Genomic DNA, 20350 nt, shown 5'->3' on the forward strand with positions numbered 1-20350 from the left:
TGAGCATGCTGAGTTCACTGAACTGTGTCTTTTGGGGGAGGGGAGGTATTTCTAAAGACTTACTGTACTTCTATAAAGCTTGGGGGTTCCCTAGGCCTGCAAATTATTACATTTGTAGGCGAGTGCTGTAGTTTTAACTGTTTAAGGTTCCATGCTTGGACCGTGAATTTGCAATTGGGGATGGTGGCAAATCTCAATTCAGGTTGCATTTAAAGCCAAATCTCTCAAATTTGTACTTTCCGAACAATATCGGAACCAAAACACAGCGATCTGTCAAAATTAACACTTTCCCAAACTTCACAATGCAGTTCTCCAACCAATCAGTGTTTTACAAAAATGCATCTATTAGGAGAAAGTGTGCATAAAAATGAATGCATTTGTGAAAAGAACCTACAAAAATGCATTGCATTAGGAGAAATTGCTTGCAAAAATGTGTACATTAGTCAAAACAGTGTAGCAAAATGTGTCTGTTAGGAGAATTTCACCTTAAAATACTGAAGCTTTCATGAGGATTTTTAAAATAAAATCACAAATTGGTGCATATATGTGAAGAACTGAATTTTCGATTGATAAAAACGAGGAATTGAAAGAACCAAATGTGACAGATCTTTCCATCCCTATTTGCAATTGCTATTTAGGATTTCCCCCGTTCCATCCCCCCACTTTTGATTTTAGTGGGAAGGCAGACAGCCCAGGGAGGGTTTCCTGCTTTGCCACAGTAGGAAACATGCCATAAAAGGCCAAATTGCTGGCACAAGGCATTCGGCAATGAGGTGGCTTTTTTCCCTGTTTCCCTTTTGGTGGCAGTTCTAAATTTAGCATCCCGGCAGGGAAACCTCAGTGACCAATTTACACGTTGTCGTGTCTGACATTGGCCACATCTCGTGTCCCAGGACGAGGGGGACCTTTTTCCTTCGGGGTACAAGCCAGACAGTCCACGTCAATGCATCCTGTTTGGCAGCGAGGCAGGGGAGATGGGTAGGAATGAACAAACGATGCCTTGCACAGTTGCTTGGGGGGGCCACAATTGTATGTGCTAATTGAGGACCCAAAGTTAAATGATTTGGGGGTGGGGGTGACATGGAGACCTGTCGCAGAGGTAGCTCTTTAAGTGAGGTTTGACTATTGTCCATCTAGTCCAGTATGATAGACTCTGACTGGCAGCAGCGTCCTAGCATTGGAGGCAGAGAAGGCGTCTTTCTCATGTTCTGATCTTAACTAGAGATGTCTGAGATTGAACCCAGGACCATTGTTTCCTGTCACTAGGGATGGAATTATCTGCCAGTTTTAGTTCTCTTAGCTTCTAATTTTTTCTTTCTTAAATTCAGCTCTTCACCTTTCCGCAGTAATTTGTGATTATTTTTTAAAAACCCTCATGAAAATTCTCTGGCATTTCAGTGTGAATTTCATATACACCCAGTCGATCACTGCGCTCTGCAGGTGAGGGTCTCCTGCAGATACCATCTTATCAGGAAGTCCGTTCTGGACAACATAGGAAACGGACCATTAGTGTGGCAGCACCTACCCTGTGGAATTCCCTTCCCTTAAATGTTAGACAGGCGCCACCTCTGTTATCTTTTTGGCGCCTACCGAAGACTCTTCTCTTTCAACAAGCCTTTGAAGTAGAGTCCTTATCCCATTCTGAGTCCCTGTTGGGATTACTTTTTAAGACGTTTTTAAAGCTTTTTTAAAAAGATGTTTTTGAAGATATTTTGTTTTAATATATTTTAAAGTATTTTATGATGTTTTAGAGTGGTTTTTAGTGTGTTTTGTCTGCTGATCTGGGCTCCTACTGGAAGGAAGGGTGGGGGATGTATATGATATATATATACAAATGAAATAAATAAATTTATCCTAATAAGTACATTTTTGAATGTGGTTTTGACTCATGTACACATTTTTGCAAGCAGTTTTCCTCAATATTGTGCATTTTGGTATGTTTTTACTAACGTATTCATTGTTACGTACACTTTCCCCAAATATATGCATTTTTTGAGACATTGGTTGGTTGGAGAAGTGCATTGCAAAAGTCAGAGAAGTGCAAATTTCAAAGGATGGCTGTTTTGGTTCTTGTTTTGAAATGCAGTTTTGATTGATTTGGCTATAAATGCAAGCAATCAAGTTTTCCCTCTGCCACTGACTTACGGCCGCTCTTTATGTTATAGGTAGGGGGGGGGTGTCTCGGTATAAAACCATGTATTTGGCTTTGCAGAAATAGTTAGAAAACTGCCTTCTGTTTTAAATTTTACTTTACAGAAAAAGCAAGGAGGGAGGCACTCAGAAGTACCGGTAGCAAGGAGAGGGGAGGGAACTTCAAAGTGCCTTGCCAGTGGGCAATAAATAACAACACTTTGGCTTCCACCTCTGGCTTTTCACTGGCAAAGCACCTTGTTACAGGTGCTTGAATTTTATTATTTATTTATTACATTTATATACCGCCCCATAGCTGAAGCTATTATTTTACTTTAATCAACATACTGTATACTGACTACAGCAGAATCCAGAGCACCTCAGATATATATTTTGTAACGATCTCTTTTGAGTGATGGCCTCTGAGGTGCCACAACTTATTTCAATTTACCATATCAGTATGCCCAAATTGGCTTACAACAAGACAAATTCAAATCAAGACATCATTGCAATAACACTCAAAAGACTAGATCATTTCATCGCATACAATGGCAATCCAAGTAATTTATGTTAATAGTATAGACATTATAACCTTTTAAATTATTATGAAATACATTACAAGTCATTAAAACGTATCAGAACAAGCATTTCCAGTACCATCACATATTAATAATAAAATTAGCAGCCAACTAACAAAGTGTATTAAGATTTTTTTTCATGAAGGCTAAAAATTCAAGTGCATGCAGTTTCTAGCAACGTGGTAATACGCCGGGTGTGGGGAACCTTTGGCCCTCCAGATGTTGCTGAACTGCAATTCCCATCATCCCTGGTCATTGGCTGTGCTTGCTGGGGCTGATGGGAGCTGTAGTCCAACAGGACCGGGAGAGCCGCAGGTGCCCCACCCCCTGAAGTCTTGGTTGGCTCGTATCCTCTGGGAGGATGGGGGCTCATATCTTTGGTACTGAATGAAAGTCCCACCCCTGTGGAGGAGAAGAATATGCCTTTCTCATGGGCAGCAAACAAACACCCATGAGGTCTAGTGGCATATTTAGTCGAGGCTTTTATTTCATTTTTGAAATGTGGACTTTTACGGTTGTACAGATTCTGCATGCCCTCCTCCCTGGATCTGCCTCTGCTAACCTGGTGTCCCTCCAGCAAGCTGGTGGGGACTAATCTATTTTGCATTGTAGCCGAAAGCATCTGGAGGACAGATATTAGGTTAGAGCATAAGAAAGTGTCTTCTACAGAATCAAACCACTGGTGCATCTAGCTCCGTATTGTCTACCCTGGCTGGCATCAGCTCTGCAGGATTTCAAACGGAGTCTTTCCCACCCCTACCTGGAGATGCCATTGGCGATTGAACTTGGGCCCTTCTGCATGCAAAGCAGCTGCGCTGCCACTGAGCCACAACCCTTCCCTCAATAGGAACGTAGGAAGCTGCATTATGCAGAGCTGCACCACTGGTCCATCTAGCTTATGGTCTATACTGACTGGCAGCGGCTCTCTAGGTTATTCAGGCAGGGGACATTCTCAGTGCTAAGTTGAGTTGCCGGGGATTGAACCTGGCACCTTTTGCATTCAAAGCAGGTGGTTTTAGCGCTGAGCTATAGTGGGCAAGGCTTACCTAATCCAGACCGAACGAACATCATTTCCCAGCCCTCCTTTCGCTTCGGCACTCTGGGCAGCAGGGATTCTTGGCCTGCAGACTTGCGTGCGGATCACTTCTGTGGCCTTAGCAACTTGTTCCGTGCTGTGAACTTTTGCGGTTTTTAACTCTTGCACGGGATGGTTAGCTGTCTGTTCCACCCATCTACATGTAGCCCCCTTTCTGAAGTTTGGTCCCCCTTCTTTCTGTCTGACTTCATGCCCCCTTCCCAAAAAACCCTTTAGGGGTCCAGAATGAGACCAGATGCTTGATGCGAGGGGAAGATTTTTTTGGACACCCTTTTTCTTCTGGAGCTGACAAACTACAGCCTCATCCAGAGAGCTCTGTTTACAAGGACCACCTAGGTTCTTCTTTATCACCATCTCTGCTTTTTACGTTCACCAATAAATCATAGAGGGAGTGAGGAGGCGAAAGAATGATAATGCCTCTTCTAAACAATCTGAATGACAGAGGAAAGGACTTGGCCTTCATAACTGTATAACTTTTTAAAAAAATAAAAAAAGCAAGAGAGAGTCACTTTCACGTGACGTAAAGGACATTGGCTGGCCACCCACAAACTTAACCCAAGTATATGAGGTGGTTGCTGTTATTAAAAATAATAAATTAGGTTTGTTAGTTGCTTGATACTCAAAGGTCCCCAAGTGACTAGCAGAATGTTAAAACAAGTAACAAGGCGTTTGTTCACCGCCCTGAGAGCTATTTTGCTAAGGGCGGTATATAAATTGAAATAATAAATAAATAAAAATAAATAAACACAGACTATAAAAACATAACAATAAACAAAACAAAACAATAACAATTGTTCTGCTTTTTAACTAAACAGGTGCTTGTATTATTCCTCTTTGGCTGCAAACCTTTTGAGTTTTTTCAAACTTTTCAAATGAGGATGATCAGGGGCCTGGCAACAAAGCCCTCTGAGGAGAGACTGAAAGAACTGGGCATGTTTAGCCCTGAGGAGACCGAGGGGAGATAGGAGAGCACTCTTCAAGTACTTGAAAGGCTGCCACACAGAGGAGGGCCAGGATCTCTTCTCAATCATCCCAGACTGTGGGACACGGAATAACGGGCTTAAGTTGCAGGAAGCCAGAATCCTGCTCAACATCAGGAAAAGCTTCCTAACTATTAGAGCGGTACGGCAGTGGAACCAAGGACCGAGTGAGGTGGTTGGCTCTCCAACGCTGGAAGCATTCAAGAGACGTCGGGCTTGCCTTAATTTGGATCCCGGCTTTGAGCAGGGGGTTGGACTCGATGGCCTTATAGGCCCCTTCCAATTATGATTCTGTCAGTAAAACATATTCTGAAGGAGCAGCATGCAAAACCATAGATTTGAGCTATCTACCCAGTGCTGTAGCAGAAGGGAAATGCAGAAGAGTTTAGCGTCAGGCCTTTCTCCCCCCCCCCTTCAAAGCAGGAGCATTAACATCATCTCGCAAAGCTTCTGGGTGGTTGATGGGCCCTCGCTTGCTCTCGGAAGCGAATGAGGCAATAACGAGGCTCTCAAGTTTGTTCAGAAGGGCTGTTACCGAGTAAGACCATTGGGTCATCTAACTTGGTACTTGTTGATACTGACTCTCCAGGAGTTCAGACAGGGTTCTCACCCAGCCCTACCTGGAGATGCTGGGCATTGAACCTGGGTTCTTCTGCATGTAGAGATGGTGGTCTTATGAAGCCCTTCTCCAAACCTGAGACTTAACCCTAATTCGCACTGTCCTTGTCTTAACAATGGCTACTGGCCATGCTAGGGAAATGCGGTCCCTGTTTTCAGAACCGGTAACACCTTTGGAGTACCAGAGGTTGGTTACAATTGGCCATAGCCTTTAAACAAATGTGGCTCTCCGTGCCTCTCTGTCCGGCCCTCACAACTCTCCACGGGCCATGCCCCTCACTGGCCCTGCCTCACCCCCTGGAGAGTTTTTGCCCAGCTGCAAGGTGGCCTTGAGCTCCGATAACCCTTTTTGCTTGCCTAACTAGCCTCCTGTGCAAAGGTAAAGTGTGCATTTGTAACTCTGCCCACTTTTGCCTCTGGTGCCACCCTCCACTGGCATGTGGGCCCCGGAAGGTTGGCTAGAAATAAATTTAGCTCTTGGGCTGAAAGGGATTCCCCCTCCCCATGATGTGTCCTGCTGAGGAACATAAAAAAAAAATCTGGCTGACCCCTGTTGGGAATGGCAAACTGGGGCTTGTACCCAACTAAGAGTTACTCAGAGTAAACCCAATGAAATTAATAAGCTAGTCAGGCCCAATCATTTCAGTTGGTCTACTCTGAGTAGGATTAACACTGGATGCGAACCTGGTATGCATGAACGTCTTCTTGTCTGATGTGATTTGGCATTTTTATCCTCTATCAGAGCCAGAGGAGTTGCCGTTTATTGGCCACAGCAATTTAAGACCAACCGACAGAGCTTTATTGTGTTCAATCTTCATTATGGCTTTTTCAGTGTGCCAGAACATTAATCCGTGATGTTCAGCAACTCTCTCTCATCCTTAAGCATCATTAAATCTCATTATCTTGTTCTTTCAGCTGTGGTGGACCAAAGTGTAGAGGGCCAATTCTTAACACATGTGAGAACAGGCTTGCAGGTTTTACTTTGTCAAAAAAACCCCACAAAAACCTACATCTTCTGGAAGGGTCGTGGCTGCTGAATAGGGTGTTATGTCACCGATGCCAATTGCATTAGACAGCTGACCTGAAAGTTTGAAAAACTGAAGTGTCTGGCTTGAAGGCGGTATGTGTGTGTGTGTGTGTGTGTGTGTGTGTGTGTGTGTGTGTTATCATATACTTTCAGTGCATTTTCCAGTTGTTCTCCATTCTGCAAAAAGTTCTTTTTTTTTTAAAGTACCTTTGTTGCACAAACACTAAACATACTTTCATTGCACCTCATGCATTGCCCAGTGGCAGTAAGTTCCAAAGTTTGCACTGTATGAAGAAGTGCTTCCTCTTGGCCACATTCACACCATATATTTATTCCACAGCCCTGGCTTCCCCCAAAGAATCCTGGAAAGGGTAGTTTGTGAAGGTCGCTGAGAGTTGTTGCCGCAGACCCCATTTCCCCTCGTAGAGCTACCATTTCCGAAAAGATTTAACAATCAGTCCTCCTTCTCAGAGAATTCTGGGAACTGTGGCTCTGTGAGGGGAAGAGGGGGTCTCCTGACAACTCTCAGTGCCCTTCACAAATGACTCTTCCCAGGATTCTTTGGGGGAAAGCCAGGACTGTCTGGTGGAAAGTAATCCTCGTATGTTTTAGCGTTCTACTGCATTGCACAGAGGGGGCATTCTGAGCTTGGGGTGAAGCAGGAATATGGTCTTCTCCAGTGGGTTGCTGCCCCAAAGCAGCGCCTCTCTGGAAGAGGTACACTTGGAAAACTTCCAAAATGTCCCCACTTCACCACCCTCATTATCTCTGCTTTCAAAGGCAGCATATACCTCTGAATGCCAGTTGTTGGGAATCACGGGCAGGAAAATGGCTCTTGCGCTCCGGTCCTGCTTGCGGGCTTCCCGTTGGGGCATCTGGTTGGCCCCTATGAGAACAGGATGCTGGACTTGATGGGCCCCCTTTGGCCTGAACCAGCAGGTTCTTCTACACTCTTCCAGAGATCCTTTTGCCAAGGATTCCCCATTAGGATTTGGAGAGCATCGAACACAAGAGTGTTAGGTTGTGGTTCTTCTTACGCTCAGTGAAATAGAGCCCCTATTTTTTGCCTCTGCACTAATTAGATTGACTTTTAGTTTGTTTGGTTGCTGGAAGCCTCCTCCAAACATTGGGGAGGCGGGTTCTATAAACATTTACAACATTCATGGATTATCTGTTTCAAACGATGCAATCTGGAGTTGTTTGCTGCCCCCGGAACCTTCCAACCCCATTTCCTCCCTTGCCTTGACTTCATTGATAGGGCCATATAAGGTTTTTGTCCCCTTCCTTACTTTTAATTTTATTTTATTAAAGGATTCATTCGCTTGGTTGCAAGCCAGGAGGTTAAAAGCCCTGACCTTTGTGACATCCTTGTTTAGGAGCTAATGGCATTAAAACCGGTTGCCTGCTGCTATTTTGGGCCTTCTTCCTTCCTGGTGCTAATACCCATGGCTGAGCAGTGAGTCACTCTGCCGTGTGATGGTCAGATGCATCTCCTGGTTTGGGTTATGATGAAGTGACAGAGGGCTGCTTGACGAAGGTGGATTTGTGCAGCTGGGAGGCGGCTGGTCCGCTAGGATGAATGGCAAATTTATTTCACAACATTGTGAAACCTTTAAGCTCTTTACAAAAATAAAAATAAAATAAAAATAAAATAAAATTTGACAACATTTGAAACATAAAAAGCCACTGTGGTTAAAGTGTCAGACCGGGACCTGGGAAGCCAGGGTTCGAATCCCTGCTCAGCCATGAAGCCCACTGGGTGACCTTGGGCCAGTCACCGTCTCTCAGCCTAATCTACCTCGCCAGGTTGTTGTGAGGATAAAAATTGGGAGGGGGGCAAATCATGTTTATGCACCATCTTGAGCTCCTTGGAGTCAAGGTGGGATATAAATATAATAACTAAAATCAACAGTAAGCTAAAAAAGAAATGTAAATGAATGTTAGCGTTCTACATGTCTGGGTAGGCTTGTTTAAACAAAAATGTTTTTAACAGGGACCAAAAAGGGTACAGTGAAATCACCTGTCAATGAGCAGGGAGTTCCAAAGTGTAGGTGCTACCTCGTTAAAAATTGACCTTCTTGCAAGTGTTATGTGGTACCTATAACACTAGGGCTACTGGGGCACAGCTCTGCCAACGGGAACATCAAGCATTTTTTTAACATCCCCTCCCCCCCCAAAAAAAATCTGAAAGCCACACACTCCTTCCTGGCCCACACATATTGTATACATTCATTTGAACTTAGAGAGACTGAGAACGATGACCTCTTGGATCACACTACTGTGACTTCCCAGCAGCCTTGAGCACCAACAGCCACAGACTAGTTCCACAGATCGAAATGGATGAGTGGGCATATGTGGGGCATTGTTGGCTATGGTGGCTGGGGCTGATGGAAGTCAGAATCCAGCAATACCTAGAGGGCCTCAAGTTCCCTATCCCTGGCAGAAGAAGGCTATCTGAGAAATTTCAGCGTTTGAGTAGGATTTATTAATTTGTTCCAGCACACTATGAAAAATCCTGGGCAAAATTTTCAGGGCAGATTTTATTTGTCTAGGAAACTTATAAAACTGCTTCTATTTTTTTTTAAAAAAAGACCCTCTGTCAACAGTGTGCAATAAGTGAAATTTATTTTCAGCTGGACACTTGAGCTCCTCTTTCAACCTGGCTCACTCGCCACGTCCTTCAGAGGAGGATGGCCCAGCAACTGCCTGAGATGCTGTAAAACGGCTTGAATGGCTGGCGTGAAGCTTTCTGCCATAAAGCGCTGCTGCTGAAAAATGCAGTAAAAAGGGGGGGCAGGAGAGCACATCTTGTAAACGTTCAAGATCCTCTCCACCATTTCTTTTCATTGGAGTTGTGTTGGGCTATACTCAAAATTAAAGACAGGAGGAGAAGAGCAAATGGGGTGCTGCCCCACCAGCCTCAGCCTGCCCCCAGCCAGCCCCCACCTGTCTGCCTCCTTACTTACAACCAGGCCAGGGGTGGCCCCGGCTGTCAAGTTCCTCCTTCTCCTTAGTCTCAGTGTTGCCCCTTGTATTGTTCAGCAGGGAGGAAGATGGGGACAAAACTAGAAAGAGTTGGCTGTGCCTGCCATTGGCTGTGGCTCAGCCAGTCATTGGCTCTGGATCCACCTGCTGTTTGGGCTGCCTCCATTCTGCCCCACCAGTTCCAATGGGCTCCAGCCACTACTGGCTGTGCTGGTATATCTTCTTGGAAAATTCCCAGTTAATGATTGGGATCCAACAGAAAACGTAATGGCCTAGTTGCAGTGGATATATGTGGGGGGGCTGGGGTGTCTTTTTCACTCCCTCATGTGTACTTTTATATCATCTTAAAACTGTACATCCAGTCCAACATCAGCACCCTGCAGTCTCTGCCCCCTGTCGTGGTCTGCGGGCGCTCACCCTGGGCCCCTTTTTAAGCCAGGATTGAGCAACTGGGCGCCACTGTTGTGATTTCCCACAATGCCCCTGATCAGCATTGCCCTGGAGCATTGGGTGGGGGGCTGCTGCTGCCTAACTACCATAGCCAGATAATCACCTGAGGGAGGGAGGTGGAAGCCTCTCAGCGAGCACTTTTCCAGTAGTCGCCTCAAATCTGGAATCAGTCTTGCTGTACTCCTCAGGAACCTGTGGCCCCCAGACCTTGTTGGGCTCCAGCTTCCATCAGCCCCAACCGGCATGGCTGATGCTCAGGGAGGGTGATGGGAATTGGGAGCCCCCAACAACATCTTGAGGACCACAATCCCCCCTTCCTTAAGTAAATAGATGGTATTGCCCCGGGATTCCTCTAGAATTTGCTCCCACAGGAGGCGACGATGGCCACCTACTTGGATGGCATTAACGAGGATTGGACAAATTCATGGTGGAAAAGGCTATGCTCTACCCCTGGATACCAGTTGCTTGGAACAGCGAATGAGGAGAGTTGCTGCTACACTCGGGTCCTGCTTGTGGGCTTCCCAAACACATGTAGTTGGTCACTGTGAGAACAGGATTCTGGACTGGATGGATCTTTGGTCTGATGCTGCCGGGGTCTTTGTCCTTGTATCGTTAACAAAATAACGATCAACAGTTGGGTTTTGGAGACAGATCATGGGAGGGGAAGTCCTTCTAATAATTCTATCTATCTAATCTCATCTAAATTATTTGATTTCCCACCCTTCTTCCCAGCAGGAGCCCAAGGCGGCAAACAAAAGCACTAAAAACACTTTAACCATCATAAAAATAGACTTTAAAATATGTTAAAACAGAACGTCTTTAAAACATTTTTTTCAAAAGCATTCAAGACTTTTTTTTAAAAAAAGGTTAAAAACATTGGTTTTTAAAAAAAGTTTTAAAAACATATTAAAAAGCAACTCCAACACAGACGCAGACTAATAATATCCCAGTGCCACCCACAGATGCCACAGAGCTCTGCAGAATCATCATTTGAGGGTTCTATATTAAGATGCGGTGAGAACTACATCTGCCTAGGGGAATCCCAGATAACATAGAGCCACCTATGAGCTCATCGCATTTGATAGCAATTGCCCACCATCATGATTACTTGGTTTTATCTGATGCCCGCAGAGGCACGCATAGGCTCTTTTAAATTGGCATTTCTGTCCAGAGACAAACCCCAAGGGACCTCTGTTGTCACTCTGAAAGTTTTCTGCTGAGACGATTGAGGTGCCATGGCTACAGATGCTAGGAGTCAAATTTTCCATCTCCAGTTAAAATCACAAGTGGGGAAAGTAGCTCATGCACTCAGATCCTGCTTACAAGCTTCCCGTGGGCATCTGGTTCGCCATTGTGAAAACATGATGGTGAACGAGATGGCTGCGTTTTGATTCTCATATTGTTTCAAAAAGTGCAGATTGGATAGATTTGGCTTGAAATGCAAACTGAATTGAATTTCTTCTCTGTCCCTAGTTCCAACCCCTTATTCATACTGTGGATTTTCTATTCTTTGTCAATCCCCCGCTGCAGGTGGTTTCACCCGAACATCAACGGAATTGAAGCGGAGAAGCTGCTGTTGACCCGAGGTGTCCATGGGAGTTTTTTGGCCCGGCCTAGTAAAAGCAACCCGGGAGATTTCACTCTATCAGTCAGGTATCAACTGGTGTTTTTTGTTTTTTTTAAAGAAAACCTAGAATTTTGGAAAGGATGAAGCAAATTGGAGTATTGTGTGGGATGCCCGCAGTTTTCTGACCAGTTTTTCCGTGACAAGTACACCTTGTAGGCCTGCTTGCCAGTCCATTCGCTAATCTCAGAGCTGCGTCTGCAAACTTGGAAAGGTTCCTCTGGATTAGGGATGGATCGATCTGTCCACTTTAGTTCTGTCAGATATCTTTCATACCTTAAATTTCTGTAGCGATTTGTGAATCTTTATTTAAAAATCCTCATGAAAACTCTTCAGCAATCATATTGCAAATCTCTCCTAATAAACACATTTTGCGTTTATTATTATTTATTAAATTTCCGTCCTGCTGTTCTCTAAAAAGGAACCCAAGGACAGAATGCTAAAAACATCTAAAGACGTATTAAAATATCTTAAAAACAACAACGTTAAAAGCATCTTAAAAAACAATTCCAAAACTGATAACAGAAATGGCGCCTGTCTAACATTTATGGGGAGGGAATTCCAAAGGGTCGGTGCCACTACACTAATGGTCTGCTTCCTATGTCGTGTGGAACGGACCTCCTGATAAGATGGTATCTGCAGGAGGCCCTCGCTGGCAGAACACTGTGGTCAACTGGGGATTTAAGAGGTAAGACCGTCTTTCAGGTATCGTTGTATGCAGGTTTGACTAATGTGAACATTTCTGCAAGCAATTTCTCCTAATGTAATGCATCTTTTGTATGTTACTTTCAGAAATATATTCATTTTTTTGCACACTTTCCCCTAATACATGCATTTTTGAAAAGATTGCTTAGGGGGGTGAACTGCATTGCAAAATTCAGAGAGGTGTGAATTTCAAACGATGGCCGTGCTTTGGTACTCAGGTTGTTTTGGAAAGTTTGATAAATGCGGGTTTGATAAATTCAGCGTTAAATGCAAGATGATTGAATTTCTCTCTGATCCCTGTTCTCGATTTTCCAAAACCTCCAAATGTTTCGCTGCTTGGGGGTGGGTGAGTGGTGGGAATAGGTAAAGGTAAAGGTGTCCGACTCTTAGGGTGACGTCTTGCACGTATATATGGGGTGGAATTGCCAGTTCCTTCCCCGGCCTTTCTTTACCCCCCAGCATATGCCGGGTACTCATTTTACCGACCATGGATGGATGGAAGGCTGAGTGGACCTTGACCCCTTTTACTGGAGATTCAACTTCCTCCTTTCGTTGGAATTGAACTCCGGCCATGAGTAGAACTTCGGCTGCGTTACCGCCGCTTACCACTCTGCACCATGGAGGGTCTTGGTGGGAATAAGAGCATCCATTTAATGCTGTTGCTGGATCTCTGTAAATAATTTAAAGAACAGGAATTAGCGCTGCTGCACATTTCCCTAAGAGGCGTTTGGGCCCTGGGCCAGCCACTGGGGCAACACCACTGCCAAGGAAGGGAGATGAAAAGCTTTTGAATGAGGGCTCTCTTCAACACGGTAAATGGGAGATGTTTTATGAGAACAGATTTCATTTTTTTTGCAGCGGAAAGGAAGAAATCTTGCTTGATAATAGTGTGGATGTCATTTCTTGTGCATCACAGCATTGCAGCAAACAGTCCCTATTGTGCAAGGTGGTTAAATGGGTGTGGGAGAAAAAAAATATTAGGGTTGTATCTAATGCTGGTCCTCCTCAGCCTAGACCCACTGGAATTAATGGGCATGACTAACTTGGGTTCATTCATTTCAATAGGTTTACTCTGAGTAGGACTCAGTTGAATACCACTAAACATTCTTATTAATGAATTGAGACAGCCCCATCGGTGTACATGGTACTTTACAGAGTGCAAGGTGACAGGTCCCTGCCCTGAGGAGCTTACAATGGGAAATACGACACAGGGGGAAATGGGAGGGGGCGTCGCTTAGTGGCAGAGCTTCTGCCTTGCATGCAGCAGGTCCCAGGTTCAATCCCCGGCATCTGCAGGTAAGGCTGGGAGAGAACCCCTGCCTAAAACGTCTGGAGAGCTGCTGGCGGCCAGTGTAGACAATACTGAGCTAGATGGAGCAATGGTCTGTCTTTGTATAAGGCAGCATTCTGTGTTCCTATGGAGTGAAATGTGTGATTTTGTTCTGTGCATTGGTATCTTTTTGGAGTCTATTATTATTATTACTTGCACTGGCTGCCCATTAGATATCGGTCCAAGTTCAAGGGTCTAGTTTTGGTGTGCAAAGCCCTGCACAGCTTGATACCTGAAAGATCGCCTTGTCCCTTATATACCCAGACGATCACTGCACTCTGCAGGTGAGGGCCCCCTGCACATACTATCTTATCAGGAGGTCCGTTCTGCACAACATCATAATCAATATTATTATTGTTAGTAATAGATACAGAGCTGCATTGTAAAATTTGGAAGAGAATTGTGAAGAATATCTGCGCTGTGGCTTGCGTTATTGTTTCAGAAAGTGCAAATTGGGTTGTTCTGCGTTAGAACTGAATTTCTCCCTTCCTGCGAGTTCTCTGTATGTGGAGCCTTGCATAATTGAACCGCAGCGACTGGATGCAAGATTTGCACTCTGCGTATCTATTTGGCAGAGGCTGTTTGTTGATGTTCTAATGTTCTGGGATCAGATTCTTCCTCCTCCCTCTCTGCAATTTGGGGAGGGCTTGAATCCTTTCTGCTGTGTTGAAGCTTTGGGGAAAGTCTGGCTAAATGGACTTGATTGTCCTGTTCTTCCCCGGATCGTAAAGCCCTCAGGGGTCTTTGGCTTTTAAGGGCAGACACTGAGGGCGGGGGGAGAAAATTGTCTTGAACTGAAGCTTTGTAACTGGGGCATGTGGGGGATGAATGAAACTTCAGAGGCCCTTCCCAAAATGACAGGAGAATCTGTCTGCCTCCTGCTTTAAACAAAAGCCTGGGTTTAAATCCCTGCTTTGAGAACCAAATAAGAGTTCTGCCGGATCAGGGCAGTGGGCCATCTCGTCCAGCATCCTGTTCTCACAACTGGGTGTGTGTGCGCCAATTGCTGTGTCTCAGCCTAACCTACCTCACAGGGCTCTTGTGAGGAAGAGAGAGATCGATGTGCTCCTAAAGGAAGTATGGGAGAGAAAAATCTAAAGGAAGAACTAAATAAAATCATTGTCATCGTTATTGTTAATATTTATTCCCCACCCTTCACCCAAAGATCCCAGAGCAGGTTACAACAATTTTAAAACACATAATTAACGACACTTAAAAACAACCTAAACAACATCGCAGAAAATAGGGTGGGTCCTAAAAATGTACATCTCAGGTGTCAAAGCCAGGGATATGACTTGATGGAACCACAGGCAGTTGTAGCCAATGTGAGTCTTACTCAAGAGTAGACCCATAGCAATGAATGGACATACCTCAGTTGGGCCCATTCCTTTCATTTGGTCTAACTTTGAGTAAAATTAGCTGGATTCCACACAGAGTGACTTGGAAGCCAAAGGTGGCTGAAGAATAGAATAAAATCCTGCATCCATTGAAAACATGCGTAGGAAGCTGCCACATGTTGAGTGAGACCAATGGTATATCTAGCTTAGTACTGCCTGCACTGACTGTCAGCAGTTCTCCAGGATTTCTGCTGGGAGCTTCTGTCCCAGCCTCACCTGGAGAGGCCAGGGATTAAAACAATGTTCTTCAGGTCCTGCTTGTGGGCTTCCCAGAGGCAGCATCTGGTTGGCCACTGTGAGAACAGGAGGCTGGACTAGATGGGCCACTGGCCTGACCCAGCAACCAGGCTCTTCTTAGGTTCTCATTTGCATAATTTATTCAGGGGAGGGGCAAAAGAGACAATACAGGACTCCTTCTGCTGGTACTTGGAAGCTGCCCTCTCCTCACTCTCTGGTTGATGGCATTTGGCCTGGAGCTGCCCTCACCAAGTCTACCTTCCCAGCCTTAAGGACTAGTAACTTTGCGTTTTCAAAACGAAACACTGAGGTTTTTAGGGTGCTGGATACTGATCTCATGCCTCCTTCTTCTGCACGACGGCAGTGCAGTGGTGCAATGGGTGCACGTCCATGTATAGGTGTGTATGCCATGGACCAATCTCCTAGGGCAGGTGGCTTTTGTCCCTTGACAGCGGAAGGGATCTGAGTTAGGTCCAGACTCCATTGTCTGACGCAATATGCCTCTGAGTGCCGGTTGCTGGGAATCACAAGTGGGGAGAGTGTCTCTTGTGCTCAGGTCCTACTTGTGGGCTTCCCTTTGCTGCGTCTGCCTGGCCACTCTGAGAACAAGAGGCTGGACTAGATGGACCACTGGCCTGATGCCTTAGTCATCATTCTCTCCTTGAAGGTCTTTAAATGACGGTTAGACACACTCATGGAGGATCAGGCTATCAGTGGCTACTAGCCGTGATGGCTGTGTTCTACCTCCAGAACAGGATGCTGGACTAGATGGGCCTTTTGGCCTGATCCAGCAAGCTCTTACATTCTTATGCTCTTAGATGTTACAGAGGTGGTAGTGGGTAATGTATGAATCAAAGCTATTAATGTGTCATTACGCGAAGGGCTGTACCTCAGTGGCAGAGCCTCTGCTTTGCGTGCCGAAGGTCCCAGGTTCAATCCTCCATGGCATCTCCAGGAAGGGTTGAGAATGCCCCCTGTCTGAAACCTTGGAGAGCCTCTACGAGTCAGTGTCGACAATATAGGGCTAGGTGGATCAATGAATCTTAGTCTGTAGAAGGCAGCTTCCTAGGACCTCTGCTCTCTTTAACTAACATGTTGGGTAGCCTTTGTGTTTTGTTCCACTTTTACTCCTACTCTCTTCTCTCCCTGCAATGCTCCTGTCAGGTAGGTTGCACAAGAATGACTGGCTCAAGGCTGAACTGGGACTTGAACTCGGGTTCCCTCTAGGCCTCTTAGCCGCTGTCCCTGCCCCGTGCCGTCATGAACTCTGACTGGTGGCTCAGTGACAGCCCTGTGTGTCTTTTAATGTACAGGTTTCACCTCAATTTTGTCAAATGTCAGAGGAATAGAAGTGTGTGTGTGTGTGTGTTTTGAAGGGAGCAGGGCGTTATTGCAAGTCACCAGGCTATAACGTCTTTTACCGGGGCTGTTAACCGCTTGCTCGCCTGGCGTATTTTGGAGAGCTTTTGAGGTAATTAGCTGCTCCAGCTGTGTGCTTCGGCGAGAGCTTGATTTTAAAAAAAATATGCACCAAGATGAAGTGGAGGGTGAAGGAAGTTCTTTTCCCGCAAAGCGAAATTGCAGCAACAGCCATTTTCCTGTAATTATTTAATCCAGCTGCTGGTTTGAAGAGGGCCTACCGCCCGCGCTCAATAGCTGCCTCCGCGGCGCGACCTGCAGGTGTCCCTTCTTACAGAAGTGGTTTTGGCATCAAACAAATTGAGCGCGACTCCACAGGAGCTTTCTGGTGTGTTTAGATGCAGGCAGGGCAAGAGCATGGTGCATTACTGAGATTTTTTGCGCGGGGGGAGGCTTTGGTTATTGGCAGGGAAGCATTTGCGTGGTATCCTGGTAATTTGCAAAGGATTTGGGAAGATGTCTAACTTTTTCCCTCTCCTGCCCTCAGCCTTCCGTAGAACTGTGCACTTTTTTCAGGTGTCGGCATAGCAAGTCTAATTTTAAATATTTTTTCCCTCTTGCCATGTGCATGCATTGCTCAGTAAGACAATGTTTATGGGGAAGGGCCACAGCTGAGTGGCAGAGCATCTGCTTTGCGTGCAGGAGGCCCTAGGTTCAATCTTGGCATCTCCAAGCAGGGCTGGGAAAGAGTCGCTGCCTAAAACCCTGCAGAGCTGCTGCCACTCAGTGTGGGCAGTACTGAGCCAGATGGGCCAGTGGTCTGACTTGGTATCAGGCAGTTTCATATGTTCTGTGGGTGACTTATCATGTTAAAATATGGAAATAAGCAATGCTTTAAACATAGCAGACTCGCCCAGTTCATAGATCTTAAAGAGCCTGGGAAAATTTTGAAAGATCATCGACGGTTCGTCAGCATTTGTGGGTGCCAAGAGTTGTTAGGAGACCCCTATACTCCTCACAGAGCTACAATTCCCAGAGTGGTTTAAAAATCGGTCCCTCTTCCCAGGGAACTCTGGGAAAGGTAGCTCTGGGAATAGAGGTCTCCTAACAGTTCTTGGCACCCGTAACAAACTACAGTTCCCAGGATTCTTTGGGGAAAGCCATGATTGTTTAAAGTGGTGTGATGCTGCTTTTTAGTGCAGATGGAGCCTCAGTCATCTTCATCAGTTTTCAGTGGGTCTTCTCTGAGTAGGACTTGCATTGGACACAATCCTCTCTTTCTCCATATTATGTGCCCAAGTTGCTCAGAAGCAAAGCTGTCAATCTCTTCCGGTAATCTACAAACCTGTAATGTACCTCTTTAGAGAGCCAGTGTGGTGTAGTTGCTAAGGTGCTGGACTACGACCTGGGAGACCAGGGTTCGATTCCCCACACAGCCACGAAGCTCACTGGGTGACCTTGGGCCAGTCACTGCCTCTCAGCCTCAGACAAAGGCAATGGTAAACTCCCTCTGAATACCGCATACCATGAAAACCCTATTTGTAGGGTCACCATAAGTAAGAAATTGACTTGAAGGCAGTACATTTACATTAGTACCCCTTTCTGCAATGTCTCAAAAATTGCATCACATTTTCAGAATATGTCTTGTGCAACCCTATGTAGGTGTCGTTTAGTATGCCTTCAGGGCGTTTTTTTTTAACTTGATCAAAAAGAGTATATTGTGGCTCTCGGATGGTTTGGGTGGAATGATGGCTTGTAAGCAAACCAGGGACTCAGTCATAGAACCATAGAATAGTGGAGTTGGAAGAGACCTATAAGGCCATCAAGTCCAACCCCGTGCTCAATGCTGCAATTCAACTTAAAGCATGCCTGACAGGCAGCTGTCCAGCTGCCTTTTGAATGCCTCCAGTGTTGGAGAGCCCACCACCTCCCTAGGTCATTGCTTCCATTGTCATACCGCTCTAACAGTTAGGAAGTTTTTTCTAATGTTCAGCGGAAATCTGGCTTCCTGCAACTTGAGCCCATTATTCTGTGTCCTGCCCTCTGGAATGATTGCGAAGAGATCCTGGCCGTCCTCTGTGTGGCACCCTTTCCAGTACTTGAACAGTGCTATCGTATCTCCCCTCGGTCTTCTCCTCATTGTCGTCTTTCTAGCGCTGAATGGGTTAATCCCATTTCACTATTAGTTGCCCTTCTCTGTCCTGCCTGCCTCGCTTTCCTAAGATGGGAAGGCTAATTGCATTTTAAAGGCACTTAGAGGCTGACTGCCTGCTGAGCTCACACCCCTCCCCGCTGACTCCAGGCGCTTGATGGATGGGTTGAGTCTGGGAGGGGTTGTTTCTTTCCTCTCCACTCCTTAATCTGTTTTTCTTTCCAGTGTCTCTGATGATATGAGCCCAACCTTTGGACTCCAGTAAGATGGACAAGTAGGACTCTTGTCTACAGGCAGGGCTGATTAGGAACATAGGAAGCTGCTTTATTCAGAGTCAGACCATTGGTCCCTCTAGCTCAGTACTGTCTGCACTGACTGGCAGCAGCTGCCCAAGATTTCAGGCCAGGGACATTCCCAGTCCTGCCTGGAGAAGCCGGGGGTTGAATAGAGACCTCCTGCCTGCAAAGAAAGCCACTACCAAATTGGACTGAAGTTAGGGGCTGTTTTGGCTCTGCTTCGGAGCTAGGGGTGGGGAAGAAATGGGACTCAGTTCACATTGAAAGGCCAGTTTTCCCGATTTTGCGGTGCAGTCCTCCAGCCACGCGATATGTCTAAAAATGCATATACTAGGGCAAAGTGTTCATATAAATGCATATGGAAATGGAAATAACACACACAGTTGCATCATATTAGGGAAAATGGTTGTGCCAGAATGTGTACATTAGGAAAAATTACAGGCAAAACTGTGTACATTAGGAGAAATTGGTATCAAAATGCTGATGAATTTTCAGGACAATTTAAAAAAAAAGTCTCAAAAGTTGTTGTGGTGTTGTTTATTTTGTTTTTATAGCACGATAGGTTTTTGTTTTTATTCTAAGTTGCTTGGAGACCTTCAGGTAACAAGCGACCAAGACCACATCCATACCATACATTTATTCCACTATTATTCCAGTTTAAACAGTCATGGCTTCCCCCAAAGAATCCCGGGGAGTTTGTGAAGGGTGAGAGGTGCTAGGAGACCCCTATTCTCCTCACAGTGCTGCAATTCCCAGAGTTCTTTGGGAAGAGGGATTGATTCTTAAACCACTCTGGGAATTGTAGTTCTGGGAGAGAAACAGGGGTCTCCTAACAACTCTCAGCACCCTTCACAAACTGCAGTTGCCAAGATTCTTTGGGGGAAGCTATGACTGTTTCAGATGGAATAGTAGTGGAATAAATGTATGATGTGAACATGGCCTGAGGGAAACTGAAACTGACATATTTGCTCATCCCTAACTGGGTCTTGGACTTGTTGGTATATGGACTGCCAAATATTACACTTTTTGTCTGTCTTCATATCTAGTGTTACAAGTTATCTTCTGTCCCTTCCCTCCCCACCACCTTTCTGCTTCAGGAGAAATGATGAAGTAACCCATATCAAAATCCAAAACTCCGGGGACTACTACGACCTCTATGGCGGGGAGAAGTTTGCCACATTGGCTGAACTGGTCCAGTATTACACAGAACAGCAGGGCCTCTTGCGGGAAAAGAATAGCAACATAATTGAGCTGAAGTTTCCTCTGAATTGCCAAGACCCCACCTCAGAGAGGTGAGTAGGGAGCCCCTCTCCTGGATCGATGCCTAACTACCGTTTGCATGCTTTGGGTTGAAACCCACCTTTCGAACTTCCCTGTGGATCGTCC

At 45.5% G+C, this 20350-nt stretch overlaps 1 protein-coding gene across 2 annotated transcripts in view; it reads left to right on the plus strand.

Moving 5' to 3' along the window:
* LOC133372241 (tyrosine-protein phosphatase non-receptor type 11-like) overlaps positions 1–20350 on the plus strand; it is a 70832-nt gene that overhangs the window by 23931 nt on the left and 26551 nt on the right. For both annotated transcript variants that reach the window (XM_061600544.1, XM_061600545.1), the window contains exons 2-3: positions 11395–11517; positions 20062–20256. In XM_061600544.1, coding sequence (XP_061456528.1) covers positions 11395–11517; positions 20062–20256 — 318 coding nt within the window. The remainder of the gene's footprint in view (positions 1–11394; positions 11518–20061; positions 20257–20350) is intronic.

Source organism: Rhineura floridana, chromosome 18 (genome assembly GCF_030035675.1).
Source record: "Rhineura floridana isolate rRhiFlo1 chromosome 18, rRhiFlo1.hap2, whole genome shotgun sequence".
In the NCBI taxonomy this organism is placed as follows: Eukaryota; Metazoa; Chordata; class Lepidosauria; order Squamata; family Rhineuridae; genus Rhineura; species Rhineura floridana.